At 39.3% G+C, this 22,011-nt stretch overlaps 1 protein-coding gene across 1 annotated transcript in view; it reads right to left on the bottom strand.

Annotated features, from left to right (window-relative positions):
- The window catches only part of CNTNAP4 (contactin associated protein-like 4), a 288,255-nt gene that overhangs the window by 65,251 nt on the left and 200,993 nt on the right, over positions 1–22,011 (bottom strand). Inside the window, exons 11-14 of the mRNA XM_010850772.1 lie at positions 20,607–20,713; positions 17,470–17,589; positions 6,084–6,281; positions 2,320–2,476 (exon numbers count right to left, since the gene is read on the bottom strand). Coding sequence (XP_010849074.1) covers positions 2,320–2,476; positions 6,084–6,281; positions 17,470–17,589; positions 20,607–20,713 — 582 coding nt within the window. The remainder of the gene's footprint in view (positions 1–2,319; positions 2,477–6,083; positions 6,282–17,469; positions 17,590–20,606; positions 20,714–22,011) is intronic.

Here is a 22,011-nt window from a genome sequence, read left to right as displayed (position 1 = left end):
GCATATCTGAGGTTATTGATATTTCTCCCAGCAATCTTGATTCTAGCTTGCGCTTTTTCCAGCCCAGTGTTTCTCATGATGTACTCTGCATAGAAGTTAAATAAGTAGGGTGATAATATACAGCCTTGATGGACTCCTTTTCCTATTTGGAACCAGTCTGTTGTTCCATGTCCAGTTCTAACTATTGCCTCCTGACCTGCATACTGGTTTCTCAAGAGGCAGGTCAGGTGGTCTGGTATTGCCATCTCTTTCAGAACTTTCCAGTTTATTGTGATCCACACAGTCAAAGGCTTTGGCATAGTCAATAAAGCAGAAATAGATGTTTTTCTGGAACTCTCTTGCTTTTTTGATGATCCAGTGGATGTTGGCAATTTGATCTCTGGTTCCTCTGCCTTTTCTAAAACCAGATTGAACATTTGAAAGTTCACAGTTCATGTATTGCTGAAGCCTGGCTTGGAGAATTTTGAGCATTACTTTACTAGCATGTGAGATGAGTGCAATTGTGCAGTAGTTTGAGCATTTTTTGGCGTTGCCTTTCTTTGGGATTGGAATGAAAACTGACCTTTTCCAGTCCCATGGCCACTGCTTAGTTTTCCAAATTTACTGACATATTGAGCGCAGCACTTTCACAGCATCATCTTTCAGGATTTGAAATAGCTCAACTGGAATTCCATCACCTCCACTAGCTTTGTTTGTAGTGATGCTTCCTAAGGCCCACTTGACTTCTCGTTCCAGGATGTCTGGCTCTAGGTGAGTGATCACACCATCGTGATTATCTGAGTCATGAAAATCTTTTTTGTATAGTTCTTCTGTGTATTCTTGCCACCTCTTTTTAATATCTCTGCTTCCTTTAGGTCCATACCATTTCTGTCCTTTATTGAGCCCATCTTTGCATCAAATATTCCTTGGTATCCCTAATTTTCTTGAAGAGATAACTAGCCTTTCCTATTCTATTGTTTCCTCTATTTCTCTGCATTGATGGCTAAGGAAGGCTTTCTTATCTCTCCTTGCTTCAAGTAGGTGTTTTTAATAAATAGTTTTCCTGGGATTATAAATGTTATCTGGGGTTAGGTTAGTTCTACACAAGCTACTTAAGCATAAGCGGAATTTAATATGAAAAGTTTCAAAATCTTATTTTTAAATCTTATTTTTAATGAATAAAATGTGTCATGCAGAGATAAGAGAGTTATTGGTGACTGATGTTGTTGTTTAGTTGCCACGTCATGTCTGATTCTTTAGTGACCCCATGGACTGTAGCTGCCAGGCTCCTCTGTCCATGGGCTTTCCCAGGCAAGAACACTGGAGTGGGCTGCCATTTGCTTCTCCAAGCACTCTTCCTGACCCCAGGACTGACCCCGCATCTCCTGCGTTGGCAGGTAGATTCTTTACCACTGAGCCACCTGGGAAGCCTACTGGTGATTAGATTAATTAAAAAAAATTTATTCACATTTTAAAATACACTGTGGGCATTTGTGTATGTGTGTGTGTGTGTGTGTGTATGAAGGCAGCAAGAAGAAAAAAGTATCTTCCAAAAATAGAAAATTTGAAAAACCAGACTTTAAGTAAGAGAGACAATGTTCCTCATGATGAACACATAACAATAAAAGTACAATAATGACTGCATACAGATGCCTCCTTTAGAGGCATAAAATAATCTGCTTTTTGATATAACACAGTCTTTGATATTTTTCAAATGAATAAATGTAATGTCAAATGAATAAATAAAGCATTTCAAGCTCAATATAAAATCTAAATATTATAGATTTCCTTTTTCAAAATATGATTAACAGAATATCAGTTTTTCATAGTATAATGCATCCTTTAAGAAAATAAAAGAGCTACATGTTTAAGTAATTGTGGGAAAGTCTAGGCTTACATATTTAAAGAGAAGAGATTAACATATTTGAAGAGATATGTTAGTATTAAATATATTTATTTAAATATAATTTATGTAAATTTTAATATATTTATGTAACTATGTTTTGAGAATATAATTCTTAATTATACTTAATTTCAAAGATAATGATAATTGACTCAAAATGAAAAGCAAGCATGAAACAGATGCTTCTGTTTCATCATATTACAAAAATAAAAGGTGCATGACTCATGCTCTATTACCACAAAATTCAAATAAAAAGATCATGATCTTCCCATTTAGAAGTCAGATTAGTTGCAATACATTTCATCAAAACATATCTTTATCTAATTTCTTCACTGTACTAAGTTGTTCAGTATCTACCTACTTATATATGTGGCAGTGACTTATTTTAAAAAATTAATAATAAACTTGATTTTGCATAAGGAAATCATAAAAATCACCATTCATTCCGGTCAGCGTCACAGTTGCAGTAATACTGAGAATCAACGCAGTTCCCCTCCAATCCACAAGTACATTTTTGAGGATCAGGCAAAGAACCTCCCCAATAAGTTTGTGTTTCGTTGGTTCTTCCAACCCACCAGGTCAGAGGGGCTCCATCTGAAAAATAAAGGTGAGAAAAACGACATCTGCTTTGTAACCCGTGACCTTCCATCCCAGTATAATTCCCTTCTTTCCCAAATCATTAAAAAGAATGAAAGGAGGAAAGACTGGTTTGATGTAGTCATATTCCAAACTTCATAACTGATGGTATTTCCTTAAGAAAGCTTTTTTAAAAAAATATTTCATTATTGAAGCTTAAATTATTGATATATTTTTCTTTGAGTAGGAAAGAAACCAGCAGTTTCTATTTAATTCAGGCATAATATAAAAAAATGGATTGAGAGTTCACACACGCCATTTCTTTTATTTAATAATTTTTTGAAACAACAAGGCATCAAATTATAATCCACAGTAATTAACATATGAGAAACAAAATTGATTTGAGAACATAATATGCCTACTAGAACATTATGAAATGCTGTGTAAAGTCAGTGATTTATCTCAATATACTTATCGACTAAAGATAAACTAGCTGTTTAGGCATGGTATGGCATTCCCTCGCTATGATTCAAGATATATTCGAAAGTACATATTTTTTCTTCTGTTTACTGGCTTGGCTACTTCTTCAGAGACTACAGAAATAACACTGAAAGATCTTTATGCCCAAAGCAAATACGACACTCAAAAACAAAGTTTCCCTCAACCAAATGCATTTCTTTCTATGATGAATGTTCAGTTACCAGCTCCTTCACAGAGCTAAGACTAAAATGATGCCAAGAAGCTAGAGCAAGGAATAGATGGAACATTTAGATATGGTTTGCAGGAAATCTGTCTTAGGGGAAAAACGAGTTAGAGGGGGAAAATCGCAGTCACTGGAGAGTCAGGGTGTGAGACGAAGGCAACATCAAATCAGTCAGCTCCTCAAAGGTGCGCGATCATCTTTCCACTGACTTTCAAACCTTTCAAGTTGTGGCCACTAGCCTTACTTTTACTAATTTCTCCCTTACTTACAAATGCCAGTGCTCATAAATCTTACTATTACATTGGATCTGTGCTAATGCAGGTAAGTTCTCACTCAGCATTACTATACATTCCTGTGCACCGTGCCAAGAAATCAAGGAGCTGTTGGAGGCTAATGTTAACGTACTACTCAATATCAACAATCTTCATTCTCTTTAACTGCATGATTAACTCATCAACTGAAGGCAAAACCTACTTGAAACATTTAATAGATCTATTTCGACATACTGCTTAAAACATTATGTGGTTATAGATTTTTAAAAAATAAATCATTATTCTTAAATACTGAATAGTATTTTCACATCTAAATTTGCTATCTTCCCTAGGAAGTAGAAACCACTGAATATTTTAAGGATACCAAATACCTCTGATTTCCTTAGTCTTATTGAAGTGTCCTAAAGAATTTATATAAGAAAGAATTAAGAAAAGCGTGAGAAAATTTTTAAGTTGAAATTAAAACGATGAAATATCAGGAATGATGGTGGATCACCTCTACTCCCATAGTTATGAATAAAATTCCAAATGGCTTGAGTATTCCCACTGACCACCCTTGCAGTGTGCCGAGCTGGAGGACCCATATCTCGCTGGAAACATTTTCATAAACATCTCCACTTTATTCATCCACAATCACAGCACCATTATTGCTTGACGCTGTTATAGTTTCAAGATTTGAAACTGTAAATTTAACTTGTTTCACACCACCTTCCTGATCTTTCCCATACATTCCTTATTACAACCTCAAAATCCAAACTGTTTCCTCTTTTCCACCTCAAATCCATTCTATATGGATTCTAGGGTCATGGATCTGAAGAAAATCTGTGTATTCAATGGATACCCCCAACCCCGGTTCTAGAGCCTTCTAGAGTTTACTATTCTCTTCGCCAGTGGCTCCCAAGCCTGGCTGAAACACCTGGGGAGCCTCAAGAGCAAGATGTGCGGCGCCACCAGCCCTGATGCAGGAAACGCCTTCACAGTCACTGCCATCCCCTCGTCATCGTGTGGGGCTCGGCTCGCTCACTAGCATCCTTGGGGATTTTGTTTTCTGGTTCTTTTAGAGTTTGACTCATTTGTGACTCTGACCATTGCCTTTCCTTTTCTTTCTTCTCTAGTCAAGCAACTTAGTTCCACTTTGTTTCATCACATTCATTTACCCTTCTGTATTTATGTTCTCTTTCCTCTTAGAAGGGTTTCCCTTGTGGCTCAGCTGGTAAAGAATCTGCCTGCAATGCGGGAGACCTGGGTTCAATTCCTGGGTTGGAAAGATCCCCTGGAGAAGGAAAATGCTACCCTCTTCAGTATCCTTTCTTCATGGGGTCACAAAGAGTCGGACACGACTGAGTGAGTTTCAATTTTCCTCTTAGACTACACTTCCATACTTGCTTATCTATTTTTATAGATTCCAAGATAGATATTCACTAACAATGAACCATCAGTCTCATACTAAACTGGTAGGATCACTGTAAGCATGATGCACTGGAGAGCTGGAAAGAGAGGTGAGTGAAGTGAAGTTGCTCAGTCGTGTCTGACGCTTTGCTACCACATGGACTGTAGCCCACCAGGCTCCTCAGTCCATGGAATTTTCCAGGCAAGAGCACTGGAGTGGGTTGCCATTTCCTTCTCCAGGGGATCTTCCCAACCCAGGGATCAAACCTGGGTCTCCCACATTGCAGGCAGACGCTTTACTGTCTGAGCCACCAGGGAAACTCACTTCAATTTCACTTTGTATGTGTTATCCCACCCTCCACCTGGTGGCATGGAGGTGTCTAGACAGAAGAGTCTGTATTGGACAGAGGATCGAGGAGGACATCAGAGCTTCTTAAACAGTACAGGGTCCTGATGGAAGCAGTGTTTCTTAAAGGTTAATTTTCTTTACACAGATTAATCATGTGGATGCTACATTGGGTGGGTAGGAGATAAGGACTGATGGCCAGTTGAGAGGCCAGTAGGAAAGGTCTTGCAATAGCTTCATGTATCCGGTCATTAAAGCCTACATGGAGGCAGACCTGGTGGAACTCCAGATAATCTCACATAATGAGACGTTCTAAAGGGAGAAAACACAAACTAGAATCAGAATTTAGGAGCAGAAACTGATTATTAAAGGTAGAATAAGAGAAAGAGTTAAACATGGTTTTCTGATTCCTATTTGAGCTACTGGGAAAAAAAAAAAAGCCATGTTTCCAGCAGCCTGCTCTAATTTTCAGTTATACCCAGAGGGTAACTTGTCAACAATCCGTGAAAGAGTCACACGGAAGAGTCACTTTCAGAAAACGGAGTCATATTTTTATTAGCTCTTTCCCATGATAAAAACAAACTGAATGTGTCAGTTGCCCTTTACAAGGGACCGACACTGAGCATTCACCGAGTGTAAGGAGGAAGCCCTTTCTGTGCAGCCCTCCAACTGAAGCCAGAGAGAGACGCCAGAGACAATCAAGGCTTTGAACAAAGCTCAGTGTCAGCTGACCTTGTTCTTTTCTTCAGGCAACAGCATCTCCGTGACTTCCCGACTGTGACAGCCTTGCTAAACACTTGGGGAGCACACGCCCTGGGTAGCTCTTTGCCAGCACCTTGGCACAATTAAACTCTGCAGGAGCTGATGCAGTAAGGCACCCCATGGGTAGGGGGATGGATGCCCCAGTTCACTTACCTTCCTTGCTTACAAGCCGCGACTTCTTGCAGTAGTAGGTCAGCTCCTGTTCACAGTGCTCTGCGCGGTTAATGGTGGCCTGGAGTTGCTCCATGCTGGCCACATACTCGAAAAACCCAGTGTAAGGGTTCTCTGGGTTGGTATTTCGGACTCTTGTGACATCAGAGCCATTGTGCTGTATGATGGTCCACGCAGTTTCTTGTATGCAGAAATGGGGGAAGAAAGAGAGGAGACCATCACTAGTCTGCAAAAGTTAAAATAAATAAAGAAAATCAAAATCACCTTTTATCTGAGTCAAATTTTTCTAGTCATCAAACCTCTCTGAGAGGTAGAATCAATACAAATGGATTCTTAAAATTTTAAAATTATAGTAAAATGATTATTTTCCCTGAAGTTTATATGATTGCCATGCATTTGCAGTGTTTTTATTCTACTTTTTCATATAATTCAGCCAGAAAGTATTCATGGTAAAAATATTAAGAAAACTGATTATTAAATTTTGTACCTTTCATCAAATCTGACATTCTACTTTTAAAAGATGCATCATTAATTTTGTTTAAGAAAGAAAAGAATAATGCTGCCTATTATAACTGTAAAACACTGCTGATTGTTGATACATCCTGAATTCAGAGATGTTACAGTATGAAAAAAATGCATCTTTGAGTCTTTAAAATATTTTAAATTACATAACATAAGCAATGATTTATCCATCCTTGGAAATCATCCATGCTGCCAGCAAAAAGAAAGTCAACTTTTTATGGCCCATATACCTCCCTTCAGACAACTTTTAATTATGAGTGTACATCTATTTCCTTTTTAAATCAAGCTTCAGAGCACTTTTTTTTAATAATATGGGAAAATGTACAAAATACCAAAGTGGGGAATGCAGGATACAAAACTATATGTAATATGATTAATCTACCTACACAAACACATACACATCACTACATATTCATAGGAGACAGAGGCTAGGAAATTACACCAATTTCTTTTAAAGTCAAATTTGAAATATTCATTTAGGTACCATGTGACCCGCACAGTTATGCAGTGCAATAGCAAGTTATGCTTCTGAATACGTGGCACAGTATCAGCATCTTGACTCACAAGAAAAATAAAACATCTCTGTGTATGTGCGAGTCCTGAATGTCTGCAGACATTTCCATCACACTGATTACCAAAATTATTTAGATGAAATAAAAACCCTACAAGGGTTGTAACAGAAGATAGACATATTGTATCTGTCTTTCAACTTTCCCAGCAATCAACTTCATATTATATTTACCATGATATACGCAGGCCTAAGAACACATTAATCAAAAGGCCTCTGATTTAATAGGTGAGAAACAGATTGGAAGTTGTCAAAACTCTGCTATAAATGTGCTGTTAAGTCACATAACTCTTTGGTATTACAGAGGAAGAATCTAAATTGGAGGAAAACAGTCGGTAGAGATACCCAGCCCCCCTGTTTTCAGCGAATACATTCACCATGGATCAACACAATCAGAGCAAGGAATTCCACTCCCACCCCTCTCCTGGTCATCAGAATTTTGAATGGAGAAGCCTGTTAAATAAATGAGACACGAGGCAAATTTGACAGCCATATTCTCTTCCATGAGTGGAACATAATTTTTCTCTGAAACCAAAGCCTTTTATAGCAATAAAACCATTGCTTTCATTTCCACCTTGAATTTCAGCTGACTGAAAAGCCTGATCAGTAAATTGTCTTCCTCAAAGAGGACATGATATACAAGCTAGTGAAATTAATTATGGATGGCCAGACAGCAGGACAGCGAGAAGATCACCAGGAGACCCGAGTTTGCGGATCTGGCATGGGTCAGCACCCTTAAGTAAGTCAGGTGAAATCTGAGCCTCCATTTCCAAATTCTAAAAAAAAAAAGGTGGGAGGGGGGAGAATATAGGAGGCAATCTGTTAAGTCTGAAATTCTATCATTTTAGCCACACAGTCTTGGCTATTAGAAATTTAAGATTATTAACTGGGCAAATGTGTTAACCTAGCCTCTGCTGGACTCTGCTTTTATTATTCAGCAGAACCATTCATCCTTTCTTGTAGGGAATCAATGGCATGAGTGAAGCAGCTCATCTCTGGCTGAGTAGCTGTCAAAAGAGCTGGACAATAAATCTACTTGAAGCCTTTGTCTCTTTGCCTTTCAGGTCATCCTTAGAGGGACTTCCCTATCGTTTAGCATCCTCTGGGTCATGATGAACACATCATGTTCTTTCAAGGTCTCTTAAGGTGTTGTAAGAAATCCAAGGCCACAGTGCATGTCAGCTGCTAAAGGGCAGCTCAGAGAAATGTCTCCTTTTGAAATTCTAAAATTTCCATATTATGATAGTTTCCGCAAGCGAGTTCACTTTCAATAAAAGGTGCTACAAAGATGAAGCTATGCGGACACTGCACTTATCAGCAATTAAGATGTCCAGGGCAAAGGAGAGAGAATGAAAGCATCACAGTGGATTCTGGGCAATGGACGTGAGGGCCCAACATCCAGCCTCCATTTCTCATGTGTTTTACTAACAGAGGAATCTCTGCAAACTGTCATACTGTTCTTTTGGACATGATCATGGTATCCAATGTTTCTACAAATACCTGCTTAGAAATTACAACTATAAAAGACAAAGACTTCACTATGTGTAATTCAGTGTTCTGTGATTTATTAAATCGGGTTTTCCCACTGGTCTGTAAGCTCTACTAGAAGAATGATGGATTCTAACTCGCTAATCATAGCACCTCTAGTGCGTGGCTGGGCACAATGTGCAGAGAAAGACACTAGTTACTGAAGGGATAAATAAATGAGTGACTAGAACCAAAGCACTGCCCAGACTAGAGCACAGTCTTCCAGGCGATCTGTGTGATTCTCCTTTCAGCTGCTTTCGAACTTTGGAAATAGTAGACATCTGATGCGACTGCAAAATAATGCTAAGGCTGCAACTGTGAAGGGTGTGAGACCTCCCACTTGCAAGCTAACAAGTTATCTTGCCTTCTATGTGCGCACTAGAGTTGCACCACGACACAGGGACCCCTAAAATACGAGACCTGGAGCTTACAGAGGATGGCTGGCACACCTCCACCCCTCCTAAGAGTGAGAGAGGACTCTGGAATGCAACAAATCTTCTTCAAGGAGGAGGCGGGCAGTCCTCAGGTGTTTATCACTCTTAGAAGGTAGGCAAATAAATCTGGAGGAGATAAGCTTTGAATTTCTCCAGAGAAGTCCACTATCTCTAACTTGTAAGACATATTTAATCATCCTTTAACACAGACTTACTTTGTTGTTGTTGTTTGTTTTGCTTAGCAAGAAAGTCATTGTTTCCTTACAACAAGTAATTGCTGTCTACAGGCTGGCCAATCTACCTGCTAGAGGCTGTCTGGGTTCCTCTGCTGTGGAAGAAGCTGGTTTTGCCTCCACTGGCACAGTCATTTCAGTATTACCGAGGTAGAGATATATCTGTTCTTTGAAACTTCTTACAACTGGCTATTATATCTTACCAGTTTCCTCATCAGTAAAGTGAAAGTGAAAGTCGCTCAGTCGTGTCCGCCTCTTTGCAACCCCATGGACTATACAGTCCATGGAATTCTCCAGGCCAGAATACTGGAGTGGGCAGCTGTTCCCGTCTCCAAGGGATCTTCCAAACCCAGGGACTAAACCTAGGTCTCCTGCATTGCAGGCAGATTCTTTACCAGCCAAGCCACCAGGGAAGCCCCCTCATTAGTAAAGTGAAAGGGAAAGTGAAATCGCTCAGTCGTGTCCGACTCTTTGCGACCCCATGGACTGAGGCCTACCTGGCTCCTCCGTCCATGGGATTTTCCAGGCAAAGGTACTGGAGTGGGGTGCCATTTCCTTCTCCAGAGGATCTTCCATTATTAGTAAGGTAAACATTACATAAAATCTTCAAAACGTGTTTAGCTTTTATTTTTTATATCTGTGTAAGAGTCATGATTTAATTTTTTTGAAAATGATCCTTTACCAAATGCAAAGAGAGTTGTCAAGGTAAGGAAACACAGGGAAATGAGTAAAGAGAGAGAGCAGAAAAATCTATGAAATTAATATATACGCTAAAACACTGAAAGGCATTTTAGGCCTACTGGTGTAGACCTGAAGTGATTTCTCTCCCTGAAGTGATTTCTAATATATAGACTGTATGTTAAGCAACTGAGTAATTAAGAACTTGATTTATCTTGGGCTGACTGCTATTTTTTAATGTGATAACAGTGTAAAGAAAAAAAAAATGCTGTTTAAGCAACACAGTTGCAGAGTGCGGATTCCTTCAGGATTAATAGCTGCGGATGACAGAGGTGATAAAGACTTTAAGAACAGGCCGGAAGTGCTGTGTTAAGGAAAGCTGAGAGACAAAAAAGCAGCTAGCATCCTGGAGCAAAACTGGATGTAAACAAGGCGCATTTAAATAATGGTAGTGAGTTATTAACTCTCATAGCTATTAGGAAGGTTTCTATTGTTGAAATCCCAGTAGTAAAGATAGTTTTGCTGTTTTAAGTCTCACACTCTCCAGCCTTCTCATGAAAGGGTCTCAAGAGCCCTTATCTCGGAATCACATGGGGAGCTTGCATTTAATAGAGCAGAGACCCAGGTCTTGGTCTCTAAACTTACTGAGTCAGTGAAACTAAATCCAGGAGTCTTGGAAGTGGGTGCCCAGGAAAAGGTGAGCTTAAGCCATAGAATTATCATTTCCACAAAACTTCAAAAGCCACAGCTGTACCACCTCATCACTTTCTCCACACTGAAAAGATGTCCTCACAGTGTAATGTTTGATGAGACATTTCTTACATGAAACTATTTCAATATAGAAAAGGCTTTCATGAAGAAGAAGAAGAAAAAAAGTCCTGTACATTACAACAGAGACAACCACTGGGATTCACATTATCCTAAAATTTTTTAAATTTTATTTAGAAGACTGTGTTTAGAAAAAATTTTCAGACTTTTAAGTTTCAGAAATTATCCATTCAAAAGAGATTTTCTTTGTATCTTTTAGCTTGTAATGGTTAAAGAAATTAAATCCATGTGGATTTGTCTGTTGGATATTAATTCTTGATTAAGAATTTTTTCTTTAGTTACACATTTGAAAACTACCAATCCAGCCTTTTGTCTTGCCTTCAAAATTGGTATACCTGATTGCTGTACCTTGAGGATAGGTTATTGGTTACAGGCAATGAGACGCTGATAGAATGTAGCCTTTTCTAGAGGAAACATTTTCAGGCTGGGAGACAGACCCAGGTTTCAGCTCTTGATCTATCCCTAATGATATTCCTCAGCCTGCCTCCATGAACTTCCCTGAGTCTTGCTTTTCTCATTTGCAAAACCAGATCAGTAAGGAAAGCCTCAAGTTGTGACATGTATTTTTCACCGGCTTGTTACATTCTGGGACTGTCACTTTTGTTTGAATATACTTCAACATTCTGGAGCTTCTGAAAACACTTTGCTGTCTCCTAACTGGGTTATCTGTGTCTCTGTCTTCCACCGCTTGCTCTTCAAAGGGTTTGAAGCTTTGTGAATGTCCTCTTTTTTATTAATACTTTTTGATAACCTTGGTAAAGCACCTCAAGGAACTAAGATAGGCATTAGTAATGTAATACAATAAGGTAAATGTTGATTTATTAGAAAATAAAATAATTCCTCTCAATAAAGTGAAATTAATAATTTCTTTACCATTGAGATGGTCATGAAAAATGCACACGGCCTATAAATTACTAAAGTATTATGCATAAAAACATAACATAGCCAACGTATGTATGTGTATCAGATTCTCAATTATGAATTTGGCTACTCACTAAAACTTATTTGAATCCCCAAATCAGTTCTTGAGGCGTTCCTGCATGTCTGCAGGTACAAAGCCAAAAAAATTAAAAGTTGCCCAATATGAATTTCAGTTGCCCAGCTGAAGTTGAACAGAGCCAGGCTGTGACTCCTCGCTTCAGCTCTCATCCTGTAAACATGTATTCTATTTGTCGCATGTTCTTTGTTGATTTCACTCTGGTTCCTAAGCACAAGAAGGCTATGTTGCGCCTCCTGGCAACACACGGGATCGATACACTTCCTTCAGGTGTGAGTTCTGGTGCTGTTGGTTGTGAGTTCAGTGTTAATTAATTAACAGAATGCATTAAATAAGGTGTCTTTAATCTGAAACACAAGTGAAACAAGGTCATATATTGATCAGTTGAGAATACTGTGACTAGAAGCCTGCAGGAATTTAAGTGAAAGTTAAAGTCGCTCAGTTGTGTCCAACTCTTTGCTTCCCCATGGTCTATACAGTCCATGGAATTCTCCAGGCCAGAATACTGGAGTGGGTAGCCTTTGCCTTCTCCAGGGATCTTCCCAACCCTGGATCGAAGCCAGGTCTCCCACATTGCAGGTGGATTCTTTACCAGCTGAGCCACAAGGGAAGCCCAAGAATACTGGTTACCTAATCTTACTGTAATTCCCTGGAAGCAATGGTCCAGTATTCATAAATTCAAGTGACTGTGGTTACTTTATAGAACATAACTATCACGGATAATGAGAATTCTGTGTGTGTGTGTGTGTGTGTGGTGTTTCTTAGAGCTCTAAGAATACAGACACTTAGCAACTTTGAGGTGTCTGAACCGCAGAATCAAAACTTCATAAAGCAAGTACATGCGCATAGTTCAGGGTGCTTGGTGGCAACACAGGATTCACAGGGATGCAGTGACAGATTGCTGAATCTCACTCAAAACCCTCATTAAACAGGAAAAAAATCAAAAAGTTATTTGACACCTGAATTCATATTATTCAATTGCAAAATTTTCCTTTTCTGTCTGTGAAGTCTTCTCACACTTACTATGTTTAATTCTCACAAATAGAGCAGCTGCTACTGCTGCTAAGTCACTTCAGTCGTGTCCGACTCTGTGCGACCCCATAGACAGCAGCCCACCAGGCTCCCCCGTCCCTGGGATTCTCCAGGCAAGAACACTGGAGTGGGTTGCCATTTCCTTCTCCAATGCATGAAAGTGAAAACTGAAAGTGAAGTCGTTCAGTTGTGTCCAACTCTTAGCGACCCCATGGACTGCAGCCTACCAGGCTCCTCCATCCATGGGATTTTCCAGGCAAGAGTACTGGAGTAGGGTGCCATTGCCTTCTCTACAAATAGAGCAGGCTGTTCTCTAAAGTTTGAAAACTGTAAGTCTAAAATAGCTATGCCCAAAACTGGCTCCACAATAAGTATCAAATGGGAAGGTTTTTAAAAATATTGATTTTGATGTCTCACCCTAACCCTCCTGCCTCAGGGTGCTGCCTGGGAATCTGTACTGTGGAGAGCAGGGAATTTCGTTGATGGGATAAACATGTAAGAATCCTTAGCTGTCTTAGGTTACTTTGGCATGTGGAGCAGTGCTATGGTCTGAATGTTTGTGCACCGCACCAAAACTCATATGTTGAATCACTCACCCCCAAAGGTAATGTGATTAGCACGGGCACCTCTGTGAGGTCACGAGGTCAAGAGGGAGGTGTTCTCATGAGTGGGATTAGTGCTCTTACAAAAGAGACCCTGCAGAACCCCTTCTATCACTATCACATGTGGGTATAAGAAGTCGTAAATCTGGAAGACAGCTCTCATCTGACAGTGCTGGTGCCATGATCTTGGGCTTCCCATGCTCTAAAACGGTAAGAAATAAATTTCTGTTGTTTGTAAGCTATCTGATCTGTAGTATTCTGCTGCTGCTAAGTCGCTTCAGTCCTGTCCGACTCTGTGCGACCCCATAGACGGCAGCCCATCAGTCTCCTCTGTCCCTGGGATTCTCCAGGCAAGAACACTGGAGTGGGTTGCCATTTCCTTCTCCAATGCACGAAAGTGAAAAGAAAAAAGTGAAGTCGCTCAGTCATGTCCGACTCGTAGCGACCCCATGGACTGCAGCCCACCAGGCTCCTCCGTCCATGGGATTTTCCAGGCAAGAGTACTGGAGTGGGGTGCCATTGCCTTCTCTCTGCCCAAAGAGACTAAGACAGGCAGTATTTCCAACGATGGTAGAGCAAACTGAAGCCACCTGGCTATGTTATATGAAACATCCCTAAAAACACATTCTATAGTAATTTTCCAAAACATTTGTCAGCAAGATTTGCCACTACCCTGCAGCTTTTAGAATTACACTTTAAAGAAAGGAACCGTTGCTCCCATATTCAACTGCCTTCTCAATGTTTCATGAACGTGCAACAGATATCTCAAATTCAAAGTGTGTAAAACTGAGCTCATCTTTCCCCTCAAAACTCTCTGACCACATCTCAGACCACGGCAACTTAATCACTCCAGTTGCCGAAGCCAAAAATGTGGTGTTATTTTTTGGTTGCCTTTGTTTTCTCATTCCTCACACATACTCAGTGAGAAAATTGAATCTCCGCCCACCATCTACATTGTATGATCCAGTGCAGACCACCTTCCTGGCTCTTGCCTGGATTCTTAATTACTTAAACTCAGTCTCCAAACAGGCTTCCTAACTCCTATACTCCTATTACACATATACATATGATTCATATGCATGTACATATTTGGTGTATACCTATATGTGTGTGTGTGTGTGTGTGAATACATCTTCTAACTCTTTTCTACCTCTGCTCCTAGTCAGGCATTTCCCAACACAGGAGCAAACGTGATCCTATTAACGAAAGCCAGGTGGCATCTAGCATTGCTTAAAACTCTCCAAGGTCTTCGGAACTCACTCAGGGTAAAAACCAGAGACCTGACATGCTGTAAGGACCCCTGACTCTTCCTCTCCTGCCCCCTCCCACTTGATTATTTCTTGCTTTCCTGTACTTCAAGTTTGCTCACCACACTCCAGCCACACTGTATCTGCCGCTCTTTTCTGAACACACACACGCAACACTCTCTCAGGACTTAGCATTTATTTCCTCTGCCCAGAAGGCTCTTTCCCTAGATATTCACTGCCAGATTTTAAGTAGTAAATCCTCCTCTACCATGCCTCCTGCTTCAATCCAATATTTCCTTTTTCTGTTTATTTTGCTCCATGAAATGCTGACCTCCTGACAAAGTGCTATCCAGTGTAAACTTTTTGCAATGATGGATTGGTGGCTATGCAGCAGTTAAACTGTGGCTAGTGAGACTGAGCAAATGGCTTTTAATTTAATTTTATTGTAATGAATCAATTCAGATTTGTACAACTTGTTTCATTTAGTTATATTAATTTCAATTAAATGTAAATCTAAATAGTGGCTACTACACAGCACAGTTCATCTAGAATCCATTTGTGTTTGACGATGAAGGGATCACGTCTTTTTACAGTATTTACACACAATCTCACCCAGCAGGTGGCTCAGTGGGTAAAGAATCTGCCTGCAATACAGGAGACACAGGAGATGCCGGTTTAATCCCTGAATTGGGAAGATCAGGGTAACTCACTCCAGTATTCTTGCCTGGAGAATCCCATGGACAGAGGAGCTTGGCAGGCTCCATAGGGTCCATGGGGTTGCAAAGAGTCGGACACAATTGAATTGACTGAGCACACACTGAAAAAACCATCTTTCCTTCACTATACACGAATGCTACCTTTGCAATGAATCAACTATCCATATATGAGTCTGTTTACAGATTCTCTATCTTGTTTCATTGTCTGTCTGGTTTTCCTTGTGTCAATCACATGCTGTTTTACTCAATTTATCAGCGTAATGTCTATATTATAGCTGGTAGACTTGAGTCCTCCAACTTTATTCTTTAAGATTGATTTAGTTCTTCTGGCCCCTTCAAATTTGCTGGTAAAGTTTTAGAGTCTGCTTGTCAAGTTTCACCAAAACAATTATGAAAGTATTAGTCATTTAGTTGTGTCCAACTATTTGATCCCATGGATTGTAGCCTGCCAGGCTCCTCTGTCCATGGAATTCTCCAGGCAAGAATGGAGTGGGTTGCCATTTCCTACTCCAGGGGATCTTTCCAACCCAGGGATCAAACCCAGGGCTTCTGCATGCATGTGGATTCTTTATCATCTGAGGTACCAGGGAAGTCCAATTATACCAACCAACAAACACCCTGTTGAAATTTTAACTAAGGTTTGCACTCAATCAGTACCAAGTTGGGAAGAATTGACATTTATATCACCATATTGAGTTTTCTAGTCAATGAAAATTTTATATTTCTCTGTTTTTTAGGACTTAATTTATCTAAAGAGTATTTTACAATTTTCTGTGTAAAAGCTATGCACAACTTTCTTTAGATTTATTACCATGTATTTGAGATTTTTGATGCTACTAAAAATATAATCTTCTAAAATTTCATTTTAATTACTTATTGCTGATATACAGAAATAAAATTAACTTTTACCTTAACTAGGTATCTAGCAATCATTCTGAATTTTAATACTCTGTATATTGTTCAGAAAACTCTCAATACATAACCTGGCCATCTACAAATAATGGGAGTCATTTTTTCTAGTATGTATGTCTTTCATTTCTTTCTCTTGCTTTATTACACTGCCTAGGACTTCCAAAAACAATGGTGAACAGAGTGATAATAGCAGGCATCATTGCATTAATGTTGGTAACAGGGATAAATTTTTCAGTACTCCACAAAAAACTGTGATATGTACTGTAGGTTTTTTTAATGGGTCCTCTTTAACAAATTAAGGACATTTCCTTCTACTGGTAATTTACTGAGTTTTCATTTTCTTTTTATCATGAATGGATGCTGCATTGAAGCAAACACATTTTCCAACACTATTAATTCCTATATAAGTTTATGTAGGTAAGGAATAAAATTCATTCTTACCCAAATTTAAGAAAATATTTTCAAAGCTTTCACATGCATTGATCTTTTTTCTTTCATTATTATTATTTAAAATATTTTTCAGCTTTATTTAGGTTGGCAAAATTGTGTGTATTTAAGGTATATAATGTGATGGTTTCATATAAATACACATTGTGAAATGCTCACCATAAACAAGATAATTAGCATTCATTACCACACTTGGTCACAATTTTCTCTGTTTTCATCCCCCTACTCCTCTCCCACTGGACAGTCACCTGCTTGTTCTCTGTATCTAGGAGCCTGTTACTCTTTTGTTATGTTTGTTCATTTGTTTTCTAGATTCTACACACAAGGGAAATCCTAGGTGTGTATCAATCTTCTCAGAGGAATTAAGTCTATCCTTTTTGGATTGGGACTTAATAAGATACATTTAGTATTAGATATTCTACACAGATAGCACATGCATAGAAAATAATGACATTTTAAATCACTACCATTAAACTATTTTTTTAAAGTTTGACTTTAAGTTCCTTTACTGAACAATATACATTTTAATCAAGTTGCAAATTACGTCACCTTATTGTTTCATTCTAATTTTGTGTTTAAAGTGTTCGTGCAAATTTAAATGTTAAATGAAAGTTGATGAACTCACCAGTCATATTGCAATATAGAAGAAATGGTTCAAGGGGACCACTTCCATCTGCATCTATGTAGTAAAACCCTGAAGTATTTCCTTTATGCTTATAGGCTTCACATGACTGCTCGTATATGGCTGTTAAAAAAAGAAAAGTGCAAGTGTCATCATAAGTGAAACAGTATAAAATTAATTTCTTAAATTTTAGTTTGGACACAAAATATTCCAAGTCTTGAAATTTAATATGCACATTACTGACCAAGAGAAAAGGTAATACACACTTTAAGACAAAACTCATTTTTTAAACAAATATGGATGAAAGAAGATTAGATAGAGAAAAGAAAGAATGGGATTGTATTTTATGGCATTTCATTTTATTACTAAAGGAATGCAAGATTATTCATTTAAAATGAAATTTTAGTTTATTTTTACATTAGGTAAAACAACAAAATAGAAGGTAGGTGTTTTAAATGCTAAGATTCTTTTAAGTATAATATGACCTCAATTTTGGACATCCATCCAAATGGATCTTTCAACAATCTTTTTGGAATTTCTAATTCTAGTATCACCTTGTAAAAACCTAACATCTGAAACACAATAATGTAATCTCCTTAAATAAGCGGCTGTTATCCAAAAATTAAGCATCAGAAAAGCTTTAAATAATGCTGCAACTAGTCACTTTTCTCACATAAAATCCTTTTTTTCCCATAAAACAAGATGATTTACAAAGCTTCTTGTGAATAATTTAAAAAGTAATTTACAAAAGAAACTTTTTCTAATGCTCGGTAATGAGAATTTAAGATAATTAAAATTCAAAGCAAAAGAAATGCTGATATAAGATATGCCCTCAATTGGCCTAAATGTGTTTTGATCCATCATTGGATATTTTTAATTTTATAATTATGTATTTGCCATGTACAAGTTTTGATATTAGCAACTCTATATGATACACTCATTTCACTGAAGACTTGGCCAATTATAATGGTGATTTCCATCAAGCTTTTAATTTTGTGGAATGAGAAATAAACCATCCCCTGAATGTCCTTCCTTGATCTAGTCTAAATTTTTCAAAACTATGTTAATGAGTTTTTAGACAGTATGAAATACTGTAACTAATTTTTTTTAGCGTTACAGAGATTTCAGATAAACATACAAATTTACTTCTCTACTCCTCCACAATTCCTTGTTTCTATTTTGCTCCTATTGTATATTACATAGGGGGAGATATAAGATGGATTGTTTTCTAGGCACATTTGTATTTTATGCAGTGAAATGGGCATGTGAAAGGGCTAATTTATATATTTCTGTATGCTTATACATGTGTTGACAACTTGCTTGAAGGAGGTTGGGATACACACATAACTTTGCCATGAGGGCTGGTATTAGAAAGGACACACAACTGTGTGAGTGCTTTTGCTTTATGTGTATTACTTCACTTTTTAACAGGACTGTTTAAAATATTATTTTCTAGTAAAATCTTTTAAAAGACTCCATTGCTAACCTGCCCTTTACTCAAGCTAATGATGGTGATGACTTCATTATAGCCAGGTTTGTTATCTTGGCCCCATTTCTCAGAATAGTTTTTGGCAAAAAATTTTGATTCCTACTTGCTCAAGAACCTAATAAATGAACTTAACGATTGGATCAAGTTGTGGGCTACTGATGAAAATAGTTATTTATCATCTAATTTTTTTTTGGCTCAGAGATGTTTGTGCTTATATTTAGATTCAGTCACAGCTAACAGTTGAAAATAAACAATTAGTTAAAACACATTCAATTAGCTTTGTGTTTTGAATTAGTTGCTGTAATTGGGATGATGGTGGGTATGAAAAATTAAAATACACCGTCATTCTGGTACTGGTGATCCAGGGTAGGAAAGTTGGCCTGGCTTTAGCGACAGCAGGTGTCCTTTCTGATCTTACAAGGCATTCAGTCCACACAGTTGATTGTGGAGGCATGAGGGTGAGCCCAGGAGCTCCCCACCTAGACTCATGCCCTCTCCAGCTCTGAGTCAGGACTTCTGAGGGTCCCTCGTGGGGCCTCCGGGGCTGGGAGCCCGGAGTTCCAGTCTCAGCTCCGGCAGGAGTACAAAGCAGTTTACAGTGACGAGACAGGAGACAGGAGACTGAGGACTCCACCTAAGGCCCTTGCCTGAAGTCACGGCTGCGTGTCAGAGGACTAGGAGTTAAGCTGCTCACAGTCAGCAATAATATGAAAAAAAATGAGAAGGAAAAAAATGGGCATTTGTGCTGAACAAGTAGACAAGAAAATGACATGAGTCTTAACAACACATACAAATTTTCACCAGAAAAGAACACATAGCTTCTAAAACAGGAAAAGAAGATGGTTGTGGTACCAGGCTCTGGAGTATAATTACACACGCCCACATTCTCACTGTGCCTCAACTATTTCAGGTACTTTGGGCAAGCTGATTAATCTCTCTCTGCTACCTACCGGGTGGTAGGTACCCGGTAGCAATAACAATACCCATCTACTAGGGCGGTCATCACAAGTAACTGAGCTGGGACATACAAAATACTAGAGCAGTACCTGGCATTTAGAAAATACTCAATGAAATTAACTATTATGATTAATATCATTTCGACCATCCTTATCCTCACCATCTTTATTAACGGAGTTGCAAGAGAATTTAAGGGCTTCCCAGGTGGGTCAGTGGAAAAAACCCCCCCTGCCAATACAGGAAAAGCGGGTTTGATCCCTGGGTTGGGAAGATCCACTGGAGAAGGGAATGGCAACCCACTCCAGTGCTCTTGCCTGGGAAATCCCATGGGTAGAGGAGCCTGGACGACTACAGTCCACGGGGTTGCAAAGTGTTGGACATGACTGCGTGACAAAGAGAATTTAGGGATTACCTATTTGGCACTGTAGTTTATGTTTATCCTTAGCTACCTTTTTTTTCTACATGTATTTTCTCCTTACTGGCTCTCCTACTCTTTTCTGTCTTATGTGTTTCTATAAGCTACCTTGCCTACTTTATGGAAAGAAGTGCGGATGAAAAATAAACTGGAAATCAACTGAACGCCAAGGTTCAGGGTTGTACGCACATGGACATATAAACATATACACAACAAAGAAAAGGAAATGAACAAGGGAGCCGGGACAGAGGCAAGAACAGGGAGGTGTGTTTGGCTTACAGTTGTGGCACGTTGCTCCCCTGTACCCAGTGTTTGCACAGTTGCAATGAAAGGTGTCCCACGACTGGGAGCACTCACCGCCGTGTTCACAATAGTTAGGCAAACACCTAAAAGGAGGTGCAGATACAGTTACTACTACTCACCGTGAAATGTCACAAAATACTGATAAATTACACATGATCATGTGAAAGAAGAATGTAAACAGTAATCTAAAGAGTAAATAGAGTGTTACTCATGGTCATCCCACGCCTCTCACGTGGTATGGGGGTAAAGAATCCACCTGCCAATGCGGGAGCCGCAGGAGGCGTGGGTTTGATTCCTGGGTCGGGAAGATCCCCTGGAGAAGGAAATGGCAACCTGCTCCAGTATTCTTGCCTGGAGAATCCCTTGGACAGGGAAGCCTGGCAGGCAATAGTGCCTGGGGTCGCAAAGAGTCGGGCACAACTGAGCACACACAGTGGTCATTCCATCTGTTGTTGCTGCTGCTGCTGCTAAGTCGCTTCAGTCGTGTCCAACTCTGTGCGACCCCAAAGATGGCAGCCCACAAGGCTCCCCGGTCCCTGGGATTCTCCAGGCAAGAACACTGGAGTGGTTGCCATTTCCTTCTCCAATGCATGAAAGTGAAAAGTGAAAGTGAAGTCGCTCAGTCATGTCTGACTCTTCGCAACCCCATGGACTGCAGCCTACCAGGCTCTTCTGTCCATGGGATTTTCCAGGCAAGAGTACTGGAGTGGAGTGCCATTGCCTTCTCCGCCATCTGTCCTTCTGGGATCTTAATCACAGAACTCTAAGTTCATCAGACTTCAACCAGTTCTCAGGTAGCTGTGACTGTTAATTTTCAACATGTCCTATTATATCATATCCCTCTCTTTTCCCTAAGCAATGCAACAGTGATTTAGTATGTTGCCAGAAACATCAATAGTTTACACAAAACAACATTTAATCATACTGATTTCCCACACTGAACATTTAAAGGAAGCGGCTATAAAGAAGGGAGAAGGAAAGAAGGAAGTGGGGTGGAGGGGCAGCCCTGTTCCCTGGTGTGCACACCAAGGAACGCCGAGGACATACAGTGGGTCCCAGCAGCGGGCCAGGGTGCGTCGGGGTGCTGAATCAACACCACAGGCGCTCCCAGGATATTTTACATTTTGAAGAGAAATAAGGCAGACTCAAGAGCTGTCAAGCACTGTGCCACTGACTAGCTTGAGGTAGTTAAATTCCCACATTAGATCGTAATAGGTTCCTTTTAATCACGTCTTATCTTTGAGAAGCTGGCCTTTGGTAGCTGACACAAAGTAATGCCATGTGAAATCATGTTGAAAAAAGGTAAGGGCAGCAGTGTTTGATGTGACTCCAAGTTTTGAAAAGTTGTACACTACATTAAAAATAAAGTTAAATTTTTTCT

This window comes from Bison bison, unplaced genomic scaffold (genome assembly GCF_000754665.1).
Source record: "Bison bison bison isolate TAMUID 2011002044 unplaced genomic scaffold, Bison_UMD1.0 scf7180017864295, whole genome shotgun sequence".
Taxonomy (NCBI): domain Eukaryota; kingdom Metazoa; phylum Chordata; class Mammalia; order Artiodactyla; family Bovidae; genus Bison; species Bison bison.
Note: the sequence above shows the minus strand (reverse complement) of the source record. Positions and strands in the feature narration are given on the sequence as shown.